At 39.6% G+C, this 27,737-nt stretch overlaps 1 protein-coding gene across 9 annotated transcripts; it reads left to right on the top strand.

The window, feature by feature from the left end:
- The first annotated feature begins 36 nt into the window (after positions 1 to 36).
- On the top strand, positions 37 to 27,737 carry LOC101488115 (poly(rC)-binding protein 3). Of its 9 annotated transcripts, none has more exons than XM_012916082.4 (13): positions 37 to 132; positions 9,807 to 9,975; positions 10,112 to 10,135; positions 10,236 to 10,268; positions 10,359 to 10,475; positions 14,236 to 14,367; positions 14,679 to 14,807; positions 17,823 to 17,966; positions 20,253 to 20,294; positions 22,223 to 22,301; positions 22,795 to 22,853; positions 23,524 to 23,693; positions 24,441 to 27,737. In XM_012916082.4, exons 2-13 carry the CDS (start codon positions 9,901 to 9,903, stop codon positions 24,493 to 24,495), a joined length of 1,059 nt encoding a protein of 352 aa, XP_012771536.1. In that variant the 5' UTR covers positions 37 to 132; positions 9,807 to 9,900; the 3' UTR covers positions 24,496 to 27,737. The 9 variants fall into 9 exon arrangements, with proteins under 9 accessions (XP_012771536.1, XP_076736005.1, XP_023011241.1 ...); XM_076879889.1 differs by lacking the exon at positions 37 to 132 and adding an exon at positions 1,495 to 1,704 and having other exon boundaries at positions 22,226 to 22,301; positions 22,798 to 22,853; XM_076879888.1 differs by lacking the exon at positions 37 to 132 and adding an exon at positions 1,495 to 1,704 and having other exon boundaries at positions 22,798 to 22,853.

The following is a 27,737-nucleotide window of genomic DNA, read 5'->3' as shown; positions in this document are numbered from 1 at the left end:
TGACTCTACTTATAGGGCCTTGGGAGCTGTCCCAACTCTCAGTGTGCCCAAAATCTGCCATCTTGGTCCTAAACTCCCAGACTGCACCCAACCTGCTCTGCCCTGATCAGGAGCATCCCTACATCTTAACCGGTAAGCAGTTTAACCTTTGACCTTTTGGTCCTTGTGGCCATTAACACTCTATCTCAAAACATTCCACAGATTCTCAAAGGACTGTCGTACTTAGAACCAGCAAAGATTAGACTTAATTATACAAGGGTGTTACATAAACTAGCTTTTTTTGATGGTTACCACTACTCTTGGATCTTTTTGGAGTTTTGAAGATGAGCCAAGACATTTTTGGGGGGGGGGAGGGGGGGTGTCAAATAATGAGCAGATTTCCTCTGACGTGGTGCTCCATTTTACCCCACACTCTTTCTCCTTCTTTGCCTCGTATGATTCAATGTGGAGCAAATTTAATGCTCTATTTGTAGTTTATCCCATGGGCCATTTTACAGTCGGGTGGGTAGGTGGGTAGGCATGTTTACCATTTAGTGGTCTATAGGAAGAAAAATTAAAAGCCTCATCACAAAAACCCGCTTTTTGTAATTTGATACATAATCAGTTTTTCCAATGGAGCGCTTCGGTGTCAAATAAAAAACACAGACAAAGAGGTGAATCATGTTCTTCATTGTCTGCACTTGCCCCTAATCCAGACAGTATAACCCCACTGTTTTGCTTTCTCCTGGCAGCTCCCTTAAATGTTCTGCCGCTGCTGCCGTCCCACCCTAATAATGTCAGATTAAGCTCTGCACAACTGTCCATCTGACATGAGGGCTGGATTTGTGCTGGATTTGAAAATCTGGACGGGATGCCTCCATCCAAAAGCTCTGTAATTCAGCACACACACACGCACAGAAGCAGATTAAAAAGCAGAGGATGCGCAAGTCCACGAAGTCTGTCGGTCCGCCACGCTGCCGTGCACAGTTTGGCACGGGTGCATTTTGCTTTGCCCTCGATCGCTTTGAGGTGTCTGGTTGCGTCAAGCCCCGACAAAGTTCCTCAACTGTCCTGAGCTGAGTCCCTCATAAACAAGCACTTTTGCAGCAGTGCCGCAGCATTGTTTTAATCTGAGGTTGGGATTATTTGAACATGTAGCTGGGTTATTCATGTGTCGATTGTTATCGGCAACGACAAGGACGCCGGCTTTGTGGATTTCAGAGATTTGGGGGGTTGGTGGGTGCTCGACCCTCCCCTGGCACAGATGAACACCCCGGAGGCTACAGTTCTGATTCAGACCAGCCTCATCCCCAGACATGCCCCGGTGATGCCCGTGTGCCTCACTGGGCACGTCCCTATTTTGTTGCAGCTGACGGAAAGAGGGGGGTGGGGGGTGTTGGGGGTTGATGGGGTGGTGGGTGATGGTCACCCAGATTATGCCTCATCATACGGCCTATTTACAATTGACACCAAACAGTGCGGCAAACAGCGGCGCAGAAACGCAAACTGAGCTCATCGGGGGAGTCGGTTTTGTTTCATCATATAATTTCGAGGTCCGTCACGTGTTCCTCTGGTTGCTCATGTGACCTGTCGGCAAGGACCAATAGGGTGTAAGAGTTTGTTCTGGGCAGAGCAAAAGGCAAAAAAAATAATTTTCCCTTTGCAATTTTTAATCGTCCAACGCCGAAAGTGGTCGTCAGCGACTGTCTCCTGCACTGCATAAAGGTAAACCCTCTTCTTGTTGCTTCTATTCAGGAAAAACTTGTTAAAGCTCCAGAGTGAGCCTTTTCCTTTACAATAATAATAATGAATAATTTGCATTCTTATAAAAATGATTTGTTCTCTACTTTAGTTAAATACATACTTGAGTTGATTGCTTGACTTCCAGGCACATTAAACAGTTGAAACTTTAAAAAATGCCGCTCCTCGCCGAGTTGGGTATCGCCATCAATAATTAATTAACTTCATAACTTACCCACAGCCAGGATTAAATCATTACGCACATAATGAGCTGTGACATGGTGCAACTTATCGACCTATTGTTACCTAATTTGATGCTTTCAAGTTTACGTTTTTTGTAAGTTAGCCTCAGTGAGTGCCAATAAGATGACCCATGCGGGAGGAAATATTTTGGTTCTCCCTGGGGAATTTTATGGTCAGTCGATTTTGCTTTCAGGCGTCTCTTGATTCACATTGTTTAGGTGTTCGTTGTCTTGGTTTAGATTCAAGCATGAGCGATTTTATTGTTTCGAGAATTAGCAGTGAGCACGAAAACAATAGTAAGTGGAAGAAAACCTGCTTAAATTCTGCTAACGATGAAGCCGGACCGCCCGAATTTATAGTAGAAATGATGCTCAGTGGAATTGATACATCAGCCCCCGTGCCACCCCCCAACAAAAGATCATTATTCCAATTATCGTCACATAGATATTAGCACTGCTGATGGCCTTATTTGCAGCTAGTCATAGACCAAAAATGTCATTTGCCATTACTTCAGAAGCGGCTCTCTGTGTTGCACTTGGAAACCGGCGATGAATAACTCCTTTGTTTGGGTGAAAAGCTTCTGTTTGGCACTCAGATTAATAAGGTCTGATACACTCAGAAATTTTCTGTTGGGAGGTGACAGAGGCCGAAAAAGAAAAGAGGATGAGGACCTGGATGAGGATGCGATTTCAAGCCGTTCTGCTCGACCACTCGGCGAAAGCCCCCACGTATGGAAGCCATGACTTTGTGACAAGCAGTGATCTCACATTACAAATTGTGGCAAATCTAAAATGGCCGACTTAACGCTGGGCTCTTAGCACCGCATTCACATCACAACATGGTGCGCCTGCATTGTAAAGCTTACTCCTCGCCCTCCCCATCCACCCCAGGACACTTGGGCTATTTTAAGGGAACGCAGAGTAGGCGGTGAGGTATTTTTAAAGCCACTTGGCGATACTTGGTCTTCACGTCTTCCTCGCTCAATTTGTTCTCTGATTTGACTGGTCGCGGTGAAGATGTGGTGGCCAGAGTTTTGATTGTGATTTGGGCTGAGGTATCAGGATGCTGGGCTGCTGATGTGGGCTGACAGCTCTTGAGAGCACTGTCATAGTGGCGTACAGGAAGGCTAACTGGGCGGACGCCCCCCCACTCAGCCGCGTACAACAAAAGCCTGTGCCAGACGAGACGAGAGCTGCTCATATACCAGGAAACGCAGGGCGAAAACCTCAGGACTTAGAGCAACTCTTCTCCATTTCTTCTACTTGATCTTGCTACAGTTACTATTTCTGACAGCAGCTAGCAATTATACACCACCATTTTCCTGTTACTTCAACTATCACAAACTGCAACTGAGAAGAGATTTGTGGGTGTAAATGTAGAAGAGAATTGCCAAACAGTGATTTGAGCGGATCCACAGGAAACATATGGATCAATGAGGTCACCCTCTGCCCAACAACCCGGTTTTGGGCAAACATATTGGCAACATTACGGATACACGTTTTCTCTTGGTTGCTTGACATGCACCTGCACACATCTGTCAAGGTGTTTGCAGCATCATTAAATACTGCACCACTGCATTAATTAACCCCATAACTGAAACGCAAGTGTTTACTGAACCTTCTGAAAAATTTAATATAAATGAATTAATACAATAAACATTAAATAGCATATGTACATTTTAATTTGCATCATATTTGTTCAGTTTGGCATTGTTGTGAAATTAATTTTGTTTTTTCAGAAGGAAGAAAAGATCACACTGATGTAGAGGTCTCAAAGACTCATGCATCAAATACGATACGAATGGGGCTGCAGGCTCAACGTTAGCATGGTTGGTGCTGGAGGTGGAGCTAACAGAAGTCAGAAAATTTTAAACAAATCTTGTCAAAATTTCTTAGAGCCAAATGCAGTTTAATTTTTATGACATAAAATACTAAAAAAAAAATACCCCTAAATTTTAATGGAAAGAGAATCTGCTTTAGTCATATTCTCTTGGTTATCAATATGGTGGTCAACCCACATAAGCTCCACCCACCAAGTGCTTGAGAAACTAGGACTGGCGACTAAAGGACCAATTGCATATGTTGTTGTTGCCCTTGGCAAGAGCGAGAGTGACAGCAGACTGTAAAAGTGCATTATCTTTTTTACGGCAGCTTTTGTAAATGGTAAAATTCAATAGTAAAAATATGTTGGTTAAAAATAAAAATTTGAATTTGTGGCAACACCTAACAATGAAAATAACGCTGCAGCTGGTGACAGGTCTGTGCTGATGCCACTGTTTACAACAAGTACAGTAAAAATAACGGGCCCTATTAATTAACCTTTATCAGACCTGTTGCAGAGATGGGAGTGCTGGGAGTGTTGGGAGTGCAGCTGTCCAAAGAGTTCGGGGAGACCTCATAAATGAACACAAAACAAGAAATTGGATGGTAATCAGAACAAAGATGTCCAGATATTTGCATTATTATATTAAAGGTAATTAATTAACTATCCCATGAACACTTTTTAATGACAGAAGACTGCACACAACTCGCTTGAAACTTGCCACCTAATCAGTAAAAATCTTGCCGTCTCAAGCTGCAGATTCAATTTCACAAACCTCGGCCGTGCAGCTTTGGCTCAGGCTCTGTTTGATGTCGAAACGTCATAATGACATATCTGTAGATATGTGGATTAGGATGGAACAGATGACAGAGGCTTTGGCCTAGATTAGACTACCGGCCGCCCATTTAATGATTTTTCTTTTTCTGCTCCTCTGTTATTCTCGTGACACGAAACAGCAGCAGTTAGTGCCTTGTTTTTCTATTCCACAGGGAGGAGTTTGATTAATTATCCTCTTTGTCTTCGACTTTCACATTATGGCGGATGTCACGGTGACGGTTTGCACTGTCAGTTTAGCCCCGCAAAATAAAAACAGCTCACAGTCGAGGCCGAGGGTGGAATGAGAGAAAGTCGCAGAGAGTGACTTCATCCATAATGTAGCCCTTGAAATGCAAAGCACCGACAGCTTCTGAATTCAATAACCTACATTTTAAATCAGTATGTGAGGCACTACATTAGTTTCCTGGCCAGATAAAGTTTCACGTTGCATCTTTAATCTATAAAAAATGGCCTAAAGCTGAACATTTTATGCAGAAATCTGATATTCTGACCCCTCACACCAAGTCCACTTTGATCTGCAACCACCTCTGCCAAATAATTTCCAATTAAGAATAGATAATACAGTTAATGTTAGTTAGCTTCCCTCCTTACTAAAACAATTTTCAAAAAGAGCCCCTTAACTTCACTTCTGCGAGTGTTTTTCCATCATTCACGCAACACCGGCTCTGCACAACAACAGCGTCTCCTCATTGTTGGCGGGAGATAAAAGAAGAGGAGTTCGAGTTTTTCTAGAGCAGCTCTCGAGCCTTTTCTGCGGCGAGTGCCGAGCAGTCGCAGCGTGAGATGATGGGAGGAGAGGGGAGTTGGGAAGAGTGTGTTTGCGGAGGTGTGTGTGTGGGGGGCATTTTTGTGCACTGCGTTGTCCAGCCGAGCGTAAAGCGTGATTAATTCAATAGCCGCCATAGAGGAGGAGGCTAGCAGTGCTGCAACACCGAGCATGACCCACTTTCCCCATCAGATGTCATGAAAAATTCCCTCTCTGCATTCCCCTTCTCCAACTTCCTGCCTGAGCAACGGAGACAAGGAGAACAGAATTATATATAAAAAATAAAAGTATATAAATCAGTGCAACAGCAGAAATGATGGACACAGGAGGAGGGACTCCTATCAGAGACCAATCCTTCTTTAGCTTTTATCAGGATATCTTTAAATTAGAGTTTTTATCAGGCTTGGAATTTTTTTTTTAAAAAGCTGCAAGGTTTTTGCCCATTGGCACCAATGATTCACAAGGCCTTGACCCAATTCTATTATTATACAGGAAACATGAGTAGAATACAGTCTGAGAAAGCCACTACTGAAATGCAGCTCTTAGCGCTGTGACCCCATTCGACTCTGAGGTTCAGGCAGCCTCGATTTTTGTTGACCTAAATCTACAGAGAGGTTTCACGGTCTTAATCACAGGGAAGGAGGCTCCTCCATCGAGGAGGGGGTTTTTTTGTTGCTGGGAGGGGAGCTGTATTGTCCGAAATATTTAAAAAAGAAGAAAGGATGTGAAATGATATTTAATCTGAAAGATCAATCTTCCCAGCAAAGACCCTTCTTTAAGCACCTTCCTGCCCCTGATGTGAAGTTTAGAAAGGGATGAGGATCTTCCCTCGCTCATCTTCAATCCCGTTGTCAATCTTAAATGTTTTTGCTTTTTTTTATTCCCTTCTCTCTCTCTCCAAGCCCCTGGAGAGGACCTGCACCGCTGGCTTGGGTCTTAAACCCGGATTAAAGCTTTTTATGTAATCTGGTCTCCTCTGGGAGATTGGAGAGACAGCTGGCAGCAGAATCCCCGTCCTTATCTCTCGACCCTCCTCTGGCCTCCGACCAGCATCCCAGCGTAGATTAAAGGATGAATCTACGGCTACCGTTTCACAAAAAAGCATTATTTTCAACATATGTCTGTCTAGGTTAGAGGATATAAGAACTGTACATTACAAAAAGAAAGATGAGGCATTTAGTCTACTAATCAATTTTGATATATTCAATTATTAAACCCTGTGGGGTCACAGTTCATGGCATGTTTCTTTTCCCCAGCACAAACCATGAGTCTTAGGTCCAAGCCTGAAATTTCAGTTTAAGACAGTAAAAATAAATAAATAATGGAATAAATAAATGCTTTTACAGGCATGAAATGCTAAATGAAATGATACTTTGGTTAATTTTATTATCATAAACTCAGTATATTTCAGTTTCTGGACTGCTGGTCAAACAAAATGAGAGACGTGAAGCCATGTTCTGCACTTCATGTTGTTAAGGTTTAGGGTTTGGAGTTAATTCATTTTTTTAATGTGAATATTTCCTGCTTTTGTCAATTTTTATATGAAAATCACCTAAAAAATCTTCTGGTTTTTGTACCTCTCTAATCTCTAGCACCCTGACTCCCTCACTTGGACTTTTATTTCACATATTCACAGCCAACAAAAAGACAAAAACTTTTCAACATAACATCTTCCACATAAAGTGATGCCAAAAAGGAAAAATGTACAACCTCTAACAGCTAAAACCCTGAAGAAACTACACAAATCTTGCACATTTTTACATACATTTTTAAAAAGGGAGTCACATACCGTCCTTTAGCTCAGAGCACCGAATAAAGCCGCCTCATCTGAAATGCGAGGCATCATAAAAGCAGATTTTTTTGCCACGTAACAACTGCGACTCGGTCGACTGAAGGCCTCGACAAACATCTCACCAGCAGGCACAGCTGGTCGGGTCACCATTTCAAGCAACACTCATTTGAATGATTCACAGCTACAAATGAGAGAGAGAGAGAGAGAGAGATAAAACACAGCAATAATGACTGTGATTGGCAGACTGTGACATTAACTGTCTCTGTATTCAAGGTCAGCCACTTCAGGATCTCTCCCATCCATATTTCTGTCTTTTTCTTGACTGCATTGTCAATCACCAGAATAAATATTCATACTGACTAAAGCAGAGGTTTCTAAAGCGTACTTGGGAAGGTTAACTCGTCTTGTACTTCCTGTCTCTGAATTTGATCTGAAAAAAGGGACATCTCTCTTCTCCCCCCCCCTTTTTTTCTCTCTCCATCTGCAGTGCGTAACACTTCTATTCCTCTGATTTATTTTAATAGATTTCCTAATAATTCAGGCTCACAAAAATGGCTTTCCCTTCTGGAAAAAAAATTGGATTATCATCATTTAAATCTTGTTATATCAGACAATTCTCCCCGTCAAGATATTCCTGATTTATTTATTAGCAGGCACAGTTTCCAGTTGTGGATTTTAAAAAAAGAAGAAAAAAGAAGAAGAAAGAAATCCTGCAGAGCCACGTTCAGGTACATAGCGCCATCTTGTGCGTGCTCTCATCACTGCGAGTCCTCCCTGAGTCATTACATCACTTGTCAGGCAGAATTAGAGGCGATCTGGCTGAAATGGGCTTGATAAAAATAAATATGGCGCTCGCCGTTTGATGGCTCATCTCGTGACTGCGGAGACATATGCTGACCTACATTTCAACTGCTTTTATTGCATTGGATCAGGAGACCACTTATCCATCCACTTCCATGTCTTCTGTAATATTTGTGGTATTACCGATATATTTAATACCTAAGGGGAGAATAACAAGATGCTCCTCTATTATTTAACCCCTTCTCCCATCTTTGCTTCTGTGTGTGCAGTGGTTACTGGTCATTTTTAAATACAGTTGAGGTATGTGTCACAAAACCTGCACAAAAAAGTTGCAAAATCCAGTTTTTCTTAAAAAAAAAAAAAAGACAAAGCAGCGACATTAAAACCCTGATAATCTTCCTATAACACCTCTAAGACTATTAAAAACACAGGATTGAGCCACACCGTTGCACTGACCTGTTTCTTCATTATTATGAGCAAATACACTGTTGTTTATTTTCACTCAGTCCCACAGAGACTGAGAGTGGATTAATCCACAGCTAAAAATAGTCAACAACAAATCCAGTTTTGTTTTGCTGCTGTTTGAGTGATGGTTGCTATAAACTGCAGTTCACATCCATTTTGTTAAATTACATCTTTCTTTTTCTTTTACGACATTCCCAAATTTAGTAAGAACAAATTAGGCACACAGTCAAGAAAAATACTGAATGTAACCATGTTTGTAGTATTTTTAAATGTACATTTCCAGGTGATTTTACACAGTCTGCATAATGAGCTGGGTCCCAAAGAGAAGCTCTCATGCAGGCCTACATTTTTATAAAAGCATAAGGCAAAGACTGCAAATGTTTACAGCTTTAGACTTGCATGGTTTGGATCCATTAAAAAAAAAAAAGTGCTGCACTGAATCTCTGTCCGACAGCGGCCCCCAGTGGGCCAATAAGGTACTGCAGTTAGGCTTGTTTTAAATTATGAGTTAATATTTTTTAAAAAGTGTAAAACCACAAAAACTAAGCCATGTCGTTTCGTTATATTATTACTACATATTTAGTTTCTTATTATATATATATATATATATATATATATATATATATATATATATATATATATATATATAGATATAGATAGATAGATAGATAGATAGATAGATATAATTCTGAGGATTATTTTTAATTTCTCTGACCTGTTATTGGCACAGAAAGAGTTAAAACTCCTCAGAGGATCGTAAAAGGATGATAAGTACAAAAATATAGTACAATGTAATGTTTAATTTAAAGGAATTTCACATATCAAATTCATTACAGATGTTAAATTTTTCACAGTAAAGGTCAAAGGCTGGATAAAAGTTACCTCCACAACTAAAAAAAACATCATTTCCATCTTACAAATATTAGAATAATGTAGTGTATCAACCACAGTTTGTATTTACGGAGTATTGTGGTTTTAAATAACTGACTGCTGTAAATCTTGTTTGTTCACTGTGGATGTAAGAGCCCAACAAAGGATACATGTTTACAGCTATAAACTCTACGTGCAGCACATCAGTATTAAAACCACGTTAAACATGAATTGCCCCGTTTAAATAAATAAATACAAATAAAAAATAAATTTTTACAGATTTTATGTACTTTTTAAACACACATCAAATTTTAACACAAAAAAGTAGAATTTACTGGCATTTTCTGTTTCTTTTACAGTGTGGGTTGTAGAAAGTGCTCTGATAGGTCAAATTTAAATTAGGGAATGGCTGCCCTACACTAACTGAAGCAGAATAAATTAAAATGAAAGCATCAAGCATTTTTGCATGTCTGCGTTTCTTTTACCTGGCAGGTGACCGGTTGGCTGACTCTACCATCACACTCGCATTGGCCCTCGACTTCCTCTGTCACGTGAGCACGCCCCTTCCTTCACATCCAATCCCAACATGGAGCCCATTAAGGTCCAATCAGAAGGTGGACTGAATGTGACCCTCACCATCAGGCTGCTGATGCACGGCAAGGTACAAACACACGAATTCAAACTTGTCTTTTCTTGTTCTGCTTCTGCTTCCAATTATCTGTAAAAAGAGCAAAGAAAACAAAGACTAATTTCAAGGAGCCCATGGCATCTAACATTTCTTTCTGTTGTTTCTGCAGGAGGTTGGAAGCATCATAGGAAAGGTATTTATCACAAGCACAACAAGCAGAGCATGTAAAGCATGATAACGCCGGTGGGAAATGCACAAAACATCTCACTGCTCTTTCTCCCCTTTGCTTTCAGAAAGGAGAGACAGTCAAGAAAATGCGTGAAGACGTAAGAAGAATTTTTCTCAAACTCTTGTTAATTATTTTTGTCCTATAATCACGTATTTAATGCTTTTTTGCTCTCTCTTTCGCTCTAAAGAGCGGCGCCCGTATCAACATCTCAGAGGGGAACTGCCCTGAACGGATAGTCACCATCACCGGGCCAACAGATGCCATTTTCAAGGCCTTTGCCATGATAGCCTACAAGTTTGAAGAGGTACCGTTCATTATTTTACACCACAAAGAATCTGTTTTTAAAACAACAATAAACTTGGTATTATTTAAGCACTGATTTCAAATCAAATTTGAACCATTTTCCTCTATAAGATTTTTTTTAAATGGCACATTTTAAAAGAAAAATTAGCAAATGTAGCAACATTTTTACTTTAACATCTTAGTGGTTGCATTCAAGAATCTTACAACTGTATGTAAAGTAATGGCGTAAAGGCTTTATGTGCATCTGAGTGCGACCGTACTTATGAGAGAATCCAGCACCACAGGCCGGCTTTAGCACCTGCACTGACTCATTTCCAGGTGGAATACAAAGCAGCTTTGGCCCTGATATGTAGGACAGAAATGTGCTGATCTAACCTTGCAACACCCTCTGAAAATGGGCCAGTGCTGTGTTTTGATTTGGGTGCCATATCAGCATACTTTCAGCCCGACCGAGCCAAGTGTCTCCATAATACAATAGATAGACTCAACCACTTATTATTCAGGCGCTGCACACAAGTGCAGCTTTAACTCTGCAACTCAGCTACACTCACATATTAGTGTAGTCAAGGTGTTATCGATTATGCCTGAATTCACTGTATAGTAAGTGTGAAGGTACGCACATGCAACGCTTACCAAATTATTAGAACCCCACCCCATGTAAGGTTTATGTCCCTGTAAGGGTTAATTCACCAGCATGTGCAGGCTCTTTAATTTAAATTATAGTTTTAATGCTAAAAATAAGAATTTTCATCACTCTTAATCAATTATCCATGAATGGAGTCCATTTACAAAAAAAGGTGAAAAAAGGCAAAGCACATTTTTAAAAAAAATATTACAGTCTTTGCTCAATAATGATACGTTTAGTTTTAAACGCGTTTTTGACAGATTTCTGAAATATTTATCTTTTCCTCCTTTAATGACAGGTGGTAGTAATCACTGTACTTTGTACTTTTACAACCCCCATTAAAATAAATGTTGTGTTTGCTCTGTGTACTATAGGTGAACAGGGACTACAGAATGTTAATCATTTAAATGCTCTATTTAAGTGAAAATATTTCACGGACTGCATATTAAATTGGCAAACTGAGAAGCTTTTTATTTTTTATTTTTTAGGAATCATGGATATCACGCTCTCTAGATAAGAAGATCTGTATTGTTATCAATGATAAGTTTAAAAGCCAGAATCTGTGATGCTAATTGAGTGTTGTGCCTGCAACAATGCAATTTATATGCATTTATACAGGGCTTTACTCAAAGCACTATTATGCAGAACTTTGTTCACAGCTAGCTTGTGGGAAATACATGTAGGCACAGGAAGATCATCTACTCCACACAGAAAGGCTCCAGCCAGGTGAGGCTTGAAACTGCTGCCAGCGGACGTGGTATTAGCATGCAGCACATCTGTGAAGGCCCCATTAATGCTAAACAAAGCACACAGGTTTTAGAGCAACGCTGCCAGCCAGACAAAGTGTTTTTCACCGACGTTGTTGCTTATTTCAGCAAGAATATGCAAAACAACAATCGCATATCCCAGCAGCAGATCTTCATAGAACTTTTCAAAGTTGCAGAAATTTGACTTCTCAATGCCAAAACACTTGAAGTCTGGTACAGTGGTCCCTCGCTATAACCCGGTTCACTTTTCGTGGTCTTGCTGTTTCGTGGATTTTTTTGTGCAATTTTCCATGTTTTGTTTTTGTTTTTGTTTTTTTACGGCACATTGTGTTCTGCGTCCTGATTGGCTGTAGACCATTGTGCAGTGTCTCCTGTACAGTACAGAATGCATTCGGCTTGTCAAATTTACATAAATCTTCTATCGCTAGCAGTGTGACTCTGAAGTGCTGTACTGTATGTTTGTAAGTTTTCTCCCCAACAAACACAACAAACACAACAATGTCGACGAAACGTTTTGCACCGTCAAAGGAAGCCACGGGTGCTTTGGTTTCATTCTATAATACTGGACTTATTTTTCTACGAAGGTTTGAACTTTGAGAGTGTGTAAACAAAAGAGAAAAGTGTGAAAATGTTCATGCCTGTCTGAGAAAAGTGTATAAAGCTTGTAGTGAGGGGTTTTACAGCCTTAAAACGTCTATAATAATTGTAAGAAATAAAGTTGGCGACTTCGCGGATTTCACCTATCGCAGGTTATTTTTGGAACGTAACTCCCGCAATAAACAAGGGACCACTGTATCATTAAAAGCCCCTACCTTCACCCTTTCACCTTTTTTTCTCCTCAAAAGAAGTCATATGCACATGATTTGGACATGCATTTGCCCATTAAACTTGTAAAAATCCTGCATCTGTCACGGCGGGGTGCGCCGATGTGTGCGGAAACAGGACCCAAAAGCAGATGATGACGAGGAATAGTAATGATTAACAGAAAAGTGAACCTTTATTGCGATGACGACAGGAAATGAACCAAGAGACCAAAGCAAACAGGCAAAACACTAAGAAACAAAACACTAAGCTGGCAAAACACTAAGAAACAAAACACTAAAGGTACTAAGACCAAAAACTATAACTATGATTGAGGTGGAAAATAAACAGACTATGACTATGACTGTAACTCTGGTGAGATAAACAGACGAACTGACAATGGCATGAAGAAAACAAAAGGCTTAAATACAGACATGAGGTGATCAGGGGAAGTGGCGACACATGGGGGAAAACAGCTGACAGACATAAACCTAATGACAGGACCAGGAGAGGAAAGCTAAATACAATGAACAAAGAACACATGACATTGTCAGAATAAAACAGGAAATGACAACACAACTTAACAGACCTAATACGTGATGAAATAAATAGAAAACCCCAAAACATAGAAAACCCAGGAACAATAACTGCCTAAACTAAAGGCAAATAGGAAATGACACAAACTAATAACATATCAAAAAATACAAAGAAAACTCAGAGTGCTGGGTCGGAGACCCAGCCTGTGACAGCAACCACAGCTGTCTCTGCCACAAGGGCATAATGGTGCATGTTAATTATGCTATTACATAATAAACCGGGGTAATACACGAGATCATGACGGCAGAAATAAAACAATCGAGACTTCCATGTGTGGCAATCATACATTTACATGGTTCTATGATAAACTCTTTTTCAGTTTCCTTTACTTGATAAACAACTTGGAGTTAATTTTAGCTAAATGCAAAGGACGAGCTTTCTCTTGCAATAACTAGACTTAATTATATTTCTTGAAATAGGATTTTTGGACAGTGTATCAGGATTTTATGCTTCAGTGGCACTGATTTATTTAAGTAAACTCTCTTACGGCTCTGGCAGCCAAATTTGCCTTTTTGCACTGTCATCTCAACAGGATACCTTCTGTTAGTGCTTCATTATTAAATAGGATCATATTAATAATACTGCTTTGGTCAGTTTCTACTGCTGTACACTGGCTGTACAGTACCTTATAAAATAGATTAGGTGGAAAATATTATAATTATAGCCAACAGATAAAATGGTCAATTTTAAAGTAGCATCATACTGAAATACAGAGGCTTTAACCCTGTTTATTAGAACAATATTAATAAAAGCAGCAACTTAAAAGTATGAAGAGATGTTATTGCCAAAAAGTAAACATCATTCTAGCTTTTTAAAGGTCATTTTGTGCCGAAGCAAAGAGTTTTCTCAAAGCGCTGATGGTGAGTTAAGAACCATGAAGGTAGATTTATTACAAAGCCTCCACTTCACAGACAGAAAAACACTATGAAAGTCATCGCATCTGACAAAATGTGGCCTTTCCTCGCCCGCAGGATATTATCAACTCCATGAGCAACAGCCCAGCCACCAGCAAACCCCCCGTAACCCTGAGGCTCGTCGTCCCAGCCAGCCAGTGTGGATCCCTCATCGGCAAAGGAGGCTCCAAAATCAAAGAAATGAGAGAGGTGGCGGCACATTTTTCATCCTAACGATGTCCATAAACATAAAATCAATCATGTTTTTTAAAATAATGACACTGCCAGAGGATATGCTTATATTTATCCCTCATATAGCTCCCATGTAAGCTTCCCAAATCCCACATTTCTGGTTCATGTAGTTTCCATTTAAGTGTTCAGTCTTGCAAAATACCCGGTGTGCACTGCTCCAAGAGCTCATTTTGCTCTCCCATATCGGTTTCTGCTCAGTTTGAAGGGATGCAGGCTCATGTAATGAGATGATATTAATTTTTAAAAAAATGTTTCTTTCTTGCCTCCAGTCCACAGGAGCTCAGGTCCAGGTGGCAGGAGACATGCTCCCCAACTCCACTGAGAGAGCGGTGACAATCTCAGGGGCCCCCGAGGCCATCATCCAGTGTGTCAAACAGATATGTGTGGTGTTGCTCGAGGTACGGTGAGGGGGGTGGGGTGGCCACACAGGGGACATGAAAGAAATGTTATGTAGCTGAAAATTAGTTTGATACGGAGAATTCAGAGGCTTGACTACACTTTTTAAAGTAATTTACTCCTAGAGTTTCTGCTGTATCCAAAGATTTGTTTCTAAATGTAATTTTTCACATTTAATGTATCCGCATGTTTTTATATTGTTTATGTTTGCAAGTCTGGATTATTAACATTACTGCACTGCTGCAGACACATTTCTTTGCCTTTTAGATGGCAAATGCGACACCAAGTACTCAGTACATGACGCCAGAGACGTGCAAATGTCCTGCACTGACTTAATGTTTGCACAGTCGGGAGGAAAGCAGGTTTCCATAGGTTGAAAACAGCAGCCTTAAGACCTCGTGTGTGGACTTTTGGGTGATTTTTGTTTACAGATAACGAACTGACACATCTGTAAATAGGTTCAGGCCATAAGCTGTACATAAAAGATGTACACAGTCATCATAAAGAAACTCTTTGTTTTTGTGAACTCCTATTCTGAAGCCTCAAATTTGGGGTGTAGTGCCAATTTGTGAACTAATGCTAATTAGCTGGGTTATTACAGTTCATACAAAGACCGGGGACTTAAATATGGATAGCTTTAAATAAATGCTAACTTGAGGATAAAACACTAAAATTTCACTCAGGAAAAACTGAAGTACAGACTTCCTCCAAACCAGAAAATAAACCACACAGCAATCTAGTAATACCACAGTCACAATGGAAAGGTTTACTTCACTTGAATTGTATGGTAAAGCCGACAGTGAAGAAACCTTATAGAGCTCAACAGTGAGCTTCCAAAAATCCCATTCCCATTCATATTGTTCATAGGGATTTCGATTATTACCATAATGCTGTGAGTCAACTTACTACAACCTGCGACACTGTGAAACGATGATAATCTCTCCTTTAGAAACCATAATTCTGCATTACACCTATAGTCCATAAATACAGGATTTTTAAGGCCAATACCAGTAGTGATATTGATACCAGTACCAATGCCGATACTGTATTTGGTAGAAACCCAGTATATTGGACAATAAATTTTCTTTCACAGATATGAAACTCAAACAGAGTTACGAAGTTATGTGTCGTTATTTATGAATCCTTACTGAGATAATATGACAGTATAGTTCAAAAGTCACAACAAGTCATGAATTATTATGCTTGGTCTGATTCTGCTCGTCAGCTGGTTGATCTCTTTGTGGTGTTCCAAACATGTGTTGCCAAGAGGGAAGTTGTGGAGTGCCCTCTGGTGGACAAACTATGCAACAGCAACACTCATAACAGAGCTGAAGGGTGTTTCTCCCATCTGTTCTGTATAGGCCTTTAGAAATGCCAGTACTGACATATGAGATCAACTTTGTTTTAGCAAAAACACAGTTTAGTCGTAACTTTGGGGGGAAAGAATACTCTTCCACTTTCCTGAACTGAAACAGCAATTTCTCTGTTTTGTGAAAGTCACTGTTTAAACCTACGAACATCAGGTTGGTTAGTGAGTGTAAAACTTGCGGTGACTGCAGCCAAGAACTAAGCACCATCAAAAACAATACTACAACCTTACAAACTCTGAAAGCTGTGACAATGAAAAGGAGGAGATTTAGACAGGCTGGAAGCCAATCCCATTTCTAGTGCATTATGGGATAAGTTGTTTCCTAACCCTAAAAAGTAATTATGTACATAGTCTTGTACCTCTGTCTATTTTTATTATTATTATTTTCCTGGGTTTTTTTTTTTATCCAAATCTAATTTTCTAATGGTCAGCATGGCTTTACAGTGGTCATGGCTTAGATCAAGGCTTAAAACTCTTTATGTAAGGATCTTATGAAACATTAACAGAGAAAGTTCACTCCTGGAACCGGACTTCTTAAAAAAGTGGGCAGTCACTGCTGAGCTCAATCGATCACTATCTCACATTTACCCCTTATTACAAGTCAAGTGTTAAAATCCCACCCAACCTCAGTTTTAGAGTCAGCCTAAAGATATTACAATTACAGATTTAATTTTTATAGCCATGAAGTGTAGTTTATTAAATCCAAGATTAAACTCAGGATTGTGTTTAAGCTAGTTTGGATCACTGAAAGCTTTAACTTATGATATTTATATCATCTTCTAATGAAGGTGGATGTTGGTGCAAACTTTCACAGCAATCTGTCTCATAGTTGCTGAGATAATTAAGTGTTGGACTTACCTGTGAACAGCATAAATAGCATTAACCCTTTCACGCACAGTGGTCACTACAGTGGTCACTACAGTGGACAGCTATTCAAAGACTGTTTTCTTGTATTTGTGTCAGTGTGTACTTACACATTAACCACTACACTGGACACTGATGTGTCATCCTGATTGAGGTTGTCATAATTCATGCATGACAGGGTTAAAGCCTGATGTATCAGTAAGAAAAATTCACCCAAAAGATCAAAGCAGGAGGCATATATTTGATGTTTTTGACAAAAGTATTGTTACCTTCTTGTAATTCTGTGTCGAAAATGGAAAAAAAAAATGCTTTGGATCAAAGGGCTACACGGTATTTAGGTGTCTCTCTTTTTCTTGCACCATTAATTTGAACTATCTGCACAGCCAGTTCTCCATTGGGCCTTCATGATGGCACCAGCCATGGATACTAGGACATTTGTGACATGACTGTAAGTCTCTAGACTTAAGAAAAACAAAAGTTAAATAACAATATGCTGAGTCATCATTATCCAGTTGAAAGTGGTGTTCCAGGTAAATCCAAGTTTAGTTGTGCACTGAACCACGATTTGGACATGTAATGTCAGCATGAACGCACAGTGAAGAGCACTTTTTGTGTGGGTGTCCACAGGTTGTCTTCCCTAAGGCACTCTCCCTTCTGGTCTCACTTTATGCAACTTCTTTCTTTCTCTCTCTCTATTATTTTCTGTCTTCCCGTTCTAACACTCTCTCCACATCCCGCCCCTTCTTCTTCTTCCCCCCACTCTCTCCTCCTTTGCTCTCCTCAGTCCCCACCGAAAGGTGCCACCATCCCCTACCGCCCCAAGCCTGCCTCCACCCCTGTCATTTTTTCAGGTGGCCAGGTAAGAGCAGACCCACTGGGGGCGTCCACAGCCAACCTCAGCCTCTTACTGCAGCACCAGCCACTGCCTGTTAGTGTCGCACCAGGTTTTACTCACTTTTCCTCCCTTCCTCACTCCCCTCACCCACCCAAATCCCAACTAGCATGAAACCCTCACTGCTTTTATTTGTTTTAAAACTGTCATCCATCACCCCCAGCCACTCGAACCAGAACTGAGATCAATTGCGTTCAGCTCATCTGAGTCAGAGGATCCATCAGGTGACTTACCTTTTATTTAGTGAAAATGGATGCTGGTGCTTCTAGATGAAAATACTCTGCTTAAAAGTCTAAAAGAAAATCAGGAAAAACAAATGTTAAGCTTGATGAAGCTTGGGGAAATTAAACTTTACTCTAAAGCCTAAAACAGTAACCAAGTGACCAAGACAGGAAAAATCCTCTAGAGTAGATACTCTTGGAAACACAGCTTTTTCTTAGTTTGGAACCAACAGCAGTAAAAATACACAAATATACTACTGTAATTCTACTTCAGCCATAAACAGACATAGGGAGTAAAGGAGCTCATAGCAACAGAGCCAGCCACAATGGGGAGGCTCACAGGAGCAAGGTGTGTTGCTATATAAGGTGGTCTGCAGGGGAAGGGAAACTCAGTGGCAGCAGCTAGTGGATAGGAGTAGTATGGCAGGACAACAAATGAAGCAGCAGCTTATATTAATTATATTTTATTCATTTCAAAGTACAATTTTTTATTTTTGGACTCTAATAGAGCAGCTTTGTATGATTCACAGTTAAAAATAATCCCAGTTTATCTTATACTGAGACACGTGCAGCTCCTTTCCTTTTATGGAAATCCATTGGTCAAGCAAGCTATCTTGTGATTGGCCACTCCTCATTAAAAAACAGTAGGGTGGGGCTTCTCTGCTCAGAGGCGGCTAATGGAAAGCAAGTTTTTTTGTTTTTAGAGTAATCCAAAAACTGCTTTTGAGCTGTAGGTTTTGGCTACAAGTGAGGTGTGTCTGGCTCACTTGTAGAGTGCTAAACACATTTTTAGATCATCTATAACAAAAGGAAGAAAACACCAATAATTTAGAAATCTGTCTGTTTAAAGCAAAAAAAATTTATATTGATATTTGTTAATAGTATTATTATTATTAAGACACACGCGCACAAACACAGGTCTTGCTTTTCTTTACTTTAGCTCCAATTAACTAGAGCTTATTTTTTTACTATAGGCTATGTTCCCCTCAGCTTTGCTGATCAGTAGGTTGGAGGCTTTCTATCCTCTGCTATAACAGGACAATGGTGAAAACACCCAGCAAATGGCCTGGGGCAGATTCACACCTGTGCCTCTGCAACAGCCTTAGGTATATGAATCACTTGAGAAACACTGTGAGTTAACCTGGCACCCCTGCTTGGTGGTTACATCAATTATAAAACAGGGCAAAATTGTGAAGGAAAAATCTTCAGAGTCATCTAAATTAATAAATATTCACATCCAAAAAGCTTGAATTTGTGGAAACTTGGCTATATTTATATTCAGCTGTGCAAATTACTGCTGGTTGACAAGTCTATGAATAAAAAAACTGCTTCAGCTCTATGTTATTCAGGTCAGGTTTGAGTCAAAAGATTCAATACTTCCCTTTAATTACCTTTAAGAGTGGAAAAACTTAATACAGGAACCCATAACAGGAGTCCGGAGGCAGATTTTTAATTAAAATATTCAGTTATTCAAATAGTTGCAGGCAAAGTTCTTGTGGATTGACTAACTGATTAATCACTTTAACTACATTCCTGTATAGCATCTATAATTTGTTTGTTTGTTTTTAGATTTTAGTGGTTGATGTCAGACTATTGAGAAAGGCAGTAAAATATCTAAAGCAGAAGCCACAGACTTGGTGTGTTTTTATTCTTATATTAAAAATCAGGTTTGTATCTTGTGGGATAAAATTCAATTTTGCTCAGTTCTGACCTCTGTGGCTCTTATAAACCACATGTCCAATAGGACACGACACCTTACTCCCCTCAGGGTCGCTCCTCTGGTTTACTCCACACCCTCCCAATCACCTTCCTGCTGTCTGATTTGTCCCTTTTTTATTTAGTTCAACTGGATTTGATTGATGAATTGTAGGAGAACTTGACAGGAAATCTGTAATGCATGTCTTACATGTAATATGACTCATGAGATATAAAAAAACATTTAAGTCTATGTTGTCCTTGAGCTGTAGAAATGTCGACAGTTCATTTTTTTCTTGATTTATATTTTGTTTCAGTCCACTTTTGTTTATTTAGCTTTTCAGAACTTATTGAATAATGTGTCTTGTGGGATCATAACAGTGAGCTCTTCTCCTCATGTTTGCAGGCGTATACCATTCAAGGACAGTATGCCATCCCACATCCAGATGTGAGTGCCCCACGAGGCAGTCAACCTTGCACCCTCTATAACTCTGTCTCGCTGCATCCAGATTTTCTTACTTTCTTTCCACCCTTATTAATATTAATTGTTAATATTAATACAGCTTTTATTCTGATATGTTATTTCCTATGTTTCTAACTTTTCTTATTCTTGCCTCTGTGCCCTCTGATTGGCATTAAACCTCATGGGGCTTGGCCTGAAGAAGTTATCAGATTAGTCTTGAAGTTCTTGATGGACTTCAGATCGGCTCCTGACCTCCACTCCATTTCTTTTTACAATTTAATTTTAATTAAACTAACTAACTTTAATTAAACTTTCCATTTGTTGGCATCTTCAAACAAGCTCAAGACGAAGAAGAGGAAAAATGCTGTTTTTGCAAGTAGAAAGGAAACTGTATGGAATCCCAAAATGAGGAATTTTCATTGATTAAAACGGCTGCTTTGATGGTAAAGATGACTTTGAATACAAGAAGGTTTTGAAACTCTCAGTGTTCAACTCACCTCCAATTTGAGTTATTTATCTTAAAGATAATCCCCTGTGGGCAAGCACTTGGTGAGAGTGGGAGGAAAAAGCTCCCTTTTAAAAGGAAGAAACCTCCAGCAGATTCAGGTTCAAGGAGCAGCAGCCATCTGTCATGACCAGTTGGTGGTAAACATTCAAAATGTAAAGTTACAGCTGTTAGAAAATGTAAACTCATGAGCATGATTGATTTACTGACAGTCAGTGAGCGTGAACAATATCATTGACTGACATATGAAAAGGTGATATTAGGCATTAGGGGAAGGTGACATCAGGGGATTACATTGGCAAACATCCACCCATCCATCCACTATCCTCGACTATCTAAAGTTGGATCACAGTTACCTATGCAGCCTATTCCAGATATCCATTTACTGGCAACGCATTACAGGAGGTATCCAGGAGTCATCCTAACAAGATCCCCAACTCAGCTGGTTGGTTGTTCGCTTGTGGACATTCAAGGCTTCAGTTGCCTAGATAATCCTCTAATGTTGTTACCACCAGGTCATATCTCAAAGGTATTTTTCTCTCTCATTGCTTGTAGCTTTAATCACTCACTTGGAAGATGAGAAAAGCTTATCCCAGGTCCTGTCCACTTCGCGTCACCAGTAGTGTCGTTGGCAGGTGCTTGAAGTCGTGGAATGTCATTCAAATTCTGCAGTTTCTGCTCAGCAAGTTGCTGCAAATCACTTTCAGTTTGTATGGCTTTAAGTGATAGTCACTAGTTTCATAATTTCATACCCTCTTTTGCTCTCCACACAGACTGTTTATCTGCATTCAAACAACACCTGCTTTAAAAAAAAAAGGCAAATAAAAATCAGACAAGAAGCACATTACATATGGCAACCAGAATGCTTCTGCTACTAAAACTCTCATCTGTGGTCACCAGATTCTGAATGTGAACCTGTGCAGAGTGATTGATTGCAGAGTTCTATTCTAGAAATGCAGAGTTTCAAGAGTTTAGTTTAACAACTGCAAAGGTCTATTTCAGAACTGCAGCAATTATTTTAGCAAGTGCAGGATTCCAGGCCAGAACAGCACAGTGACATTTTATTCCCTAAACTGCAGTTTCAACATAGACTGTTCCATGTGTAGCAACAGTAACAATGAGGGGCGGGGCTTATGAAATCCTCCCAAATGCTCCAATCTCAGGCCAAGTCCTTCATGAGGTTCTCCTCTTCTTCTTCTGTCTTTCTTTCATGGTCTCTCTCTTTTCTTTCTGTCTTTGTCCTTCACCTGTCAGTGTTGTTACTTCTCCTCAGATCCTTACTTTACTCTTGTAGCATTTCGGACTGACCTTTGTGCGTGCGTGTATGTGTCTGGTGAGCGTGTGCGTGTCAGAGTGCGTTTTTAACGATGACCTCATAGCTCTGCTGTCCTCCTCCTCCCCCCCTCAGCAGTTGAGCAAGCTCCACCAGTTGGCTATGCAGCAAACCCCCTTTACCCCCCTCGGACAGACCACCCCTGCCTTCCCCGGTACGTACCCACCTACACAATGACCCTCTTCACCAAAGATCCTTCTCTCGTTTTTACCTGTAGAGACGAACACATTCTCTTCCTCCTTTTTTTCTCTTTCTCTTCTTTTCCTGTCTCTGTCCTTTCTTTCTTCTTCTCGTTGTTCTCCTCCTAATGGTCTCTGTGGTTCACTGCCATTGACATGGCCTGCTGGTGGTCTGCTCTTGTTGATGTTGAGGCTTCTTTTGTTTTTTGTTTTTCCCTTAGTTTCCTTATTGTATAGAATTGCAGTTGTCTTGGATTTTTCTTCTTCAAAAGTTAGAACTCAAATTTGTGTATTGCATAGGCTCTGCATAGGGCTGAGCCACATTCCCAGTGACATGCGTTTGCTGCTGGTTTATAGATAACATAGTATTTTATAGTAGATAATCGCAGTTTGCCTCCTTAACGTGCCAAACTGTACTTTATGTCCTTTCCCTTTCCTCCACTCTTTCTGTCTGCTTCCTGTGTTCAGCAGCAGGTCTGGATGCCAGTAACCAGGCCAGTACTCATGAACTCACCATTCCCAATGATGTGAGTACATTTGTCATGATATGCAGACACCCAACAATGCGCTTTCACTCACCATTCGTCACTTTCATTTTTTCCTGACGAAAAGGTTTAACGAAACTTGCAAACAGCAGTGGTTTAAAATGAGACATTTTTCACGAAATCTGACAGAGAATCAGGTTATCCATTATCAGGCTTCAGGCAAGTCAATATTGTGAATGCTGTTGCAGAAATACTGTTGTCTTCTTCAGTCACACTTATTCAGCAGTTTGGGTAATTTGGGCCCACTTTCTGCTGTTTTGTCACTCCCTAAAGCTATAATCGGGGTGAATGCTCAAAACTGCTACAAAGGAATAAATAAAACAACAGAAAGTCTGCATTAAACTGGTAAAACTGGTTATCAAAGCACAAACTCCCAGACATGCTCTGTTTTATCATCTTTTCACATGGCTTCCTGCTGAAGTTTCCAGCTATGCAATGTGACAGCAATTCAACTGCAACAATTATAGACAAAGTGCAGCCAAAGGCAGTTAGCTTTGCAAAGTGAATGTCCTTAATGGAAAAGACTTGTTGGACCTAAATAAGGAGCATCTAAGTTATAGTTGAAAAGCTGTCAAAGACTGGCCAGTACTCACACGCTCCACTGAGAATCAATCAAATGTCTCTTTTATGTCCCATCCTCTTTTCTTCCCAGCTAATAGGCTGCATAATCGGACGCCAGGGAACCAAAATCAACGAGATCCGTCAGATGTCTGGGGCGCAGATCAAAATAGCTAACGCCATGGAAGGGTCATCGGAACGCCAGATTACCATCACAGGGACTCCCGCCAACATCAGCCTGGCCCAGTATCTCATCAATGCAAGGTCAGAGATCAGTGACTGTTTGACTGCAAAAATAGTCCAAACAAAGAGAAAAATGTGAAAAACTTCCTCCTTGTGAACATGGATGATATCTTTTGAATTAGTGCCTAATTAGCTGCTCTCACTTTGTCAAGATTTTGCAAAAGCACTTTTTTCTTCTCTTAATGAGCTCTCAGTGAGTGTTGTTTGTTTATTTTATTCTTTGTTTTTAATTGCCTTTCCATCAATGTTTTGCTTTGTAACATCACATGTTTTACTACCATAACTGTTTAAAATTACATCATAAATAAATAGTAATGTGCAAGAGTTTTGAGCCAGCCCCCATTTCTTTATATTTTAAATTGTATATTTAGGCTCTTTGTTTCTAGCAGCCTATAACAAAGGCAAATATTTCTATAACTCAATCTATGAAAAATACCAAAGATAAATATAAAATGGTATTTTAAAACATAAAAATGCATAAAATAGTACTTTTGAGTTACCGAACTTCAAATACATCTGTAAAAATTTTAAAAACTATCTACAGCAGATGAACAATATCTGAAAATCATGTCCTTAAGAAACTGTAAAAAATCCAGTAAACACCTGATACAGGACCTGAGCGATACATTTGGACCTTTAGAAATGGTCTCAGTTGAAGGGTGGCAGTCAATAAGCCATTTTTAAGGAAAGGAAACGGGGAAATGGGGTGAGGTATGCTGAATTACACAAGAACTGGACTGAAAATCATTTCCAATCATTCTCCTTTAGGTTCAGAGACGTGGCGGCTATGTGGACTGACCCAACTTCCATGACCACATCCTGAGATCCCTGACTGGCTCCTCCGTTTGGCCCTTTCCAATGACTGACTACTGCAGACAACCCTGATGAAGCCCTTCGGACTCTGGCTCTGGCTCTCCGAAAACCCTGACCACCTCCCCACCCTGGTTCAAAGCACCTCAGGGAGGATTGGGTGCTCACTTTTGTTTCAGAGAGCCACATTAAATTAACAAAAAAAGAAAAAAAGAAAATGGATAACAAAAAAGAAATTCTCTGTTGCTTAGATTTTTTAGAGAACTGTTGAAGCATGTTGAATGTTTATTAGGAACAACTTGTGTTACTCTTTCTTCTTTTTCTCTCTATCTCTTGCTTTTGCTTTCTCTCTGTCAGTGCTGCGTCATAGAACATCATTTAAAAGTAAAAAAAAAGTACTAGTAAAAGACTGAACGTTTTTTGTAGGACATAGTTATTTGCATATAACAGCTGCTCAGTGATGCTATCGGTAGAGTGCGTGGTGGGATGTAGCCAAATTATCAAATTTTGATAATGTATTTCTGAAAAGACAAAAAAATTGGACTGTTCTGCTTTTGTCCTAATTTGCATCTCTGTCGAATCTCTACCCATGACTCTTTGCTGCATCACATGACCCTTTCAAGCCAATGGTATCACTCCTAGAGCCTCCCTTCTCATGTTAATTTCCTAGGTTTGCATTATATTGCATGTTTTCAGTGTTGTATTGTCGCGTATTTCAGTAAGCCTGTTCTGTGTACTTCAGATGTTATTATTATATCTTTGTTTTCCTGTTCTTTTCCGCAAACTGTTTTCAGCATTTTTGGCCACTCACGTCTAGTTCTACTCCCTGTCCAGACAAAAAACCTTCCGACACAGCCTCCTTCTATCAACACCGAATATTAGTATATAGATGCATGAATGGGAATTAGTGAATAACCAGTGGCTAAAACACTGACTGAAATTTAAAATGATTGTTTACTAACTTATTATTCTACTGTATTTGTTTTTGTATGAGGACTCTTGTGACTTAGCACATTAGTCGACTACGCGGCGCTCATGCAATAGACCACTCAACACTTTACTCTGGACTGCCTCTGATGTAGGGAGGATTAGTTGGACTTAAAAGCCAAGCGTTGCGTCCAAACCTTTCGGCTTCTTTCCCTTGTTTTGGAAAAAACTTGCTAGGCTGAGAGAGGTTTCTAAAAAATTAAAACTAAGAAATTGGAGGGAAAGAAGCCGAATTTTAATGGCACAGAGGCCTAGACGTTTGGACGAAGCCAGATGGTATTTTTTGGGCCAAGGAATGTTCAGGGGTTCATTGGGGGGAACCCGTGGGGCCTGGGCGGACGTGACCACTCAGTCTCTTTTTCACGATTGTTCATCTCGTCATGTTCTTTTCATTGTCATGCGGTTGATTTTAACGCTTTAGGTTTGAATGTCATTTTATTGTCGCGACTGTGTCAGCAACATAATTGTTTTTATTTTAAAAGTAAAAAGAGGACAGGTTGGATGACAATTCCTGCTTTGCTGTTTTCTAGTAAAGCCAGCATGTATTTATTTATGGTGTGTTGATGCACTTATGAATTTTCATTCATTGATCATGAACATTAAGCTAAGTTAGTTTTGTTGTATTGTACTTAATATGAGAGGGAGGTGTGGGTGATATTTGGTATGATTCAGTAATTCAACTTCTCCCACCATCTTCTGCTGAAGATGCGCTAAAGATAATAGACAGCTTTGGGTCATCTTTACTTCTGAGTTTCAGCTAAGCTCTTTTCAGCGTTGACGCTAACAAACAGCTGTTGAATGTTATTGTCGACTCACATTATCTGCCATCCAACACAGAAACTTTCTGCATTCACAGAACGTTTGTTTTATTGCCAGTAGCCTACACTGAGCTTAAAGGAGAAGTTTAACAGTTTGGGGGAAAGCTTTTAGGGAAATATGCTTATTTCTGCTTTTTTACATTGAACAATTGATGTTTGCATGCTAAACACTGACTAGCACAAGTCTATGAAGCTTATAAGCACATAAAGACTTTTAAATTGTATGCAGCACCTTATTTATACTATTAGAAATGGTCAAATCTTTTTGCTAAGCTAAGCTAACTGGCTCCAAGCTAAAGTTTCAGATCCCCTTTTCTTTTTTTTATGTACCAGTGGTTCCTGTAGTTCATCTCACAAGAAACCATAGACAATCTAGTTGTCTCTGTTTTTCATGCTAGGTTAAGTAAGCTTACTGCTAACTTAGCCTAGCTATAAGTACACAAATAAGCATATTTACCAGAAGTGTCTATTCCTAAGACTTTTAGGTGTGTTGATGACATAAATGGACCAAATGCTGTATCAATATACTGAAGGAGGCATAGTCAGTGATAATTCTGCAATAATTCTTACATTTTGATGTGAACTCAAGTAGTAGTGATAGAAATGACATTTGGGATTCGTGTTTCTTTTTGTTTTCACTTGTCATAGCTTGTATTCTAATGGGAATGTTTGTCAAATTACAAGAAATTTAGTTTTTTGGCAAACTTGGTTTTTTTGGGGGGTTTTTTTAGAACTGTTAGCTAATACCTGTTAAGAGGATATTCTTTCTAAAATTGCCCACAACACTGTAATGGTGAAAAAATATCCTCAAGGGTATTGTGGCTCTTATAAAACAGTTATCAGTGCATGCTGAAATGTTTGCTTAAAACGTGAATAATCAATGACTAGACAGCCGGAGTGTGCATTTTACAAATTTAATCTTGTTGTGTTTTATGAATTTGATTAATAAGCAGGAATATTGACTTGTAAGTGATGGCAGTGTGACTTCAATAACATCAATTTTCATGTGTTACTCAGTGTTTGAAAACTGTATTTACATTTGTGTATATGCCTGAGTATACTGCGACTTTGAAACAAACTGCAACTAATGCAATAATAGGGTGCAATGTGCAATTATTTATTCAGTTTATTATTAGTATAGATACAGAAGAGCGGTGTAGCTTGTTTAAAAAAATGTTTTTTTGAGTTTTATCCACTTTTCGTTTGGTGGCAACAGCGGGGAAAAAAGAATGGCTAGACATGTTTTTTGGGGGGTTTGTTCGTTTTTCAGCTTTTCTTTGTGTGTATTGCAGTTTGGGGGGGAACAAAATGATAGAACTTTGTAACTATTTTCAATTGATTTATTTGCTATGTGCAGATCTATATTAGTTGTGAGTAATTACATAGGTTTTAATTTTACAGTGTTGGTAAGTATACAAACAAATAAAGTTTCATTTTTTTCTTTCTGTGA

This window comes from Maylandia zebra, linkage group LG23 (assembly GCF_041146795.1).
Source record: "Maylandia zebra isolate NMK-2024a linkage group LG23, Mzebra_GT3a, whole genome shotgun sequence".
NCBI lineage: Eukaryota > Metazoa > Chordata > Actinopteri > Cichliformes > Cichlidae > Maylandia > Maylandia zebra.
Note: the sequence above shows the minus strand (reverse complement) of the source record. Positions and strands in the feature narration are given on the sequence as shown.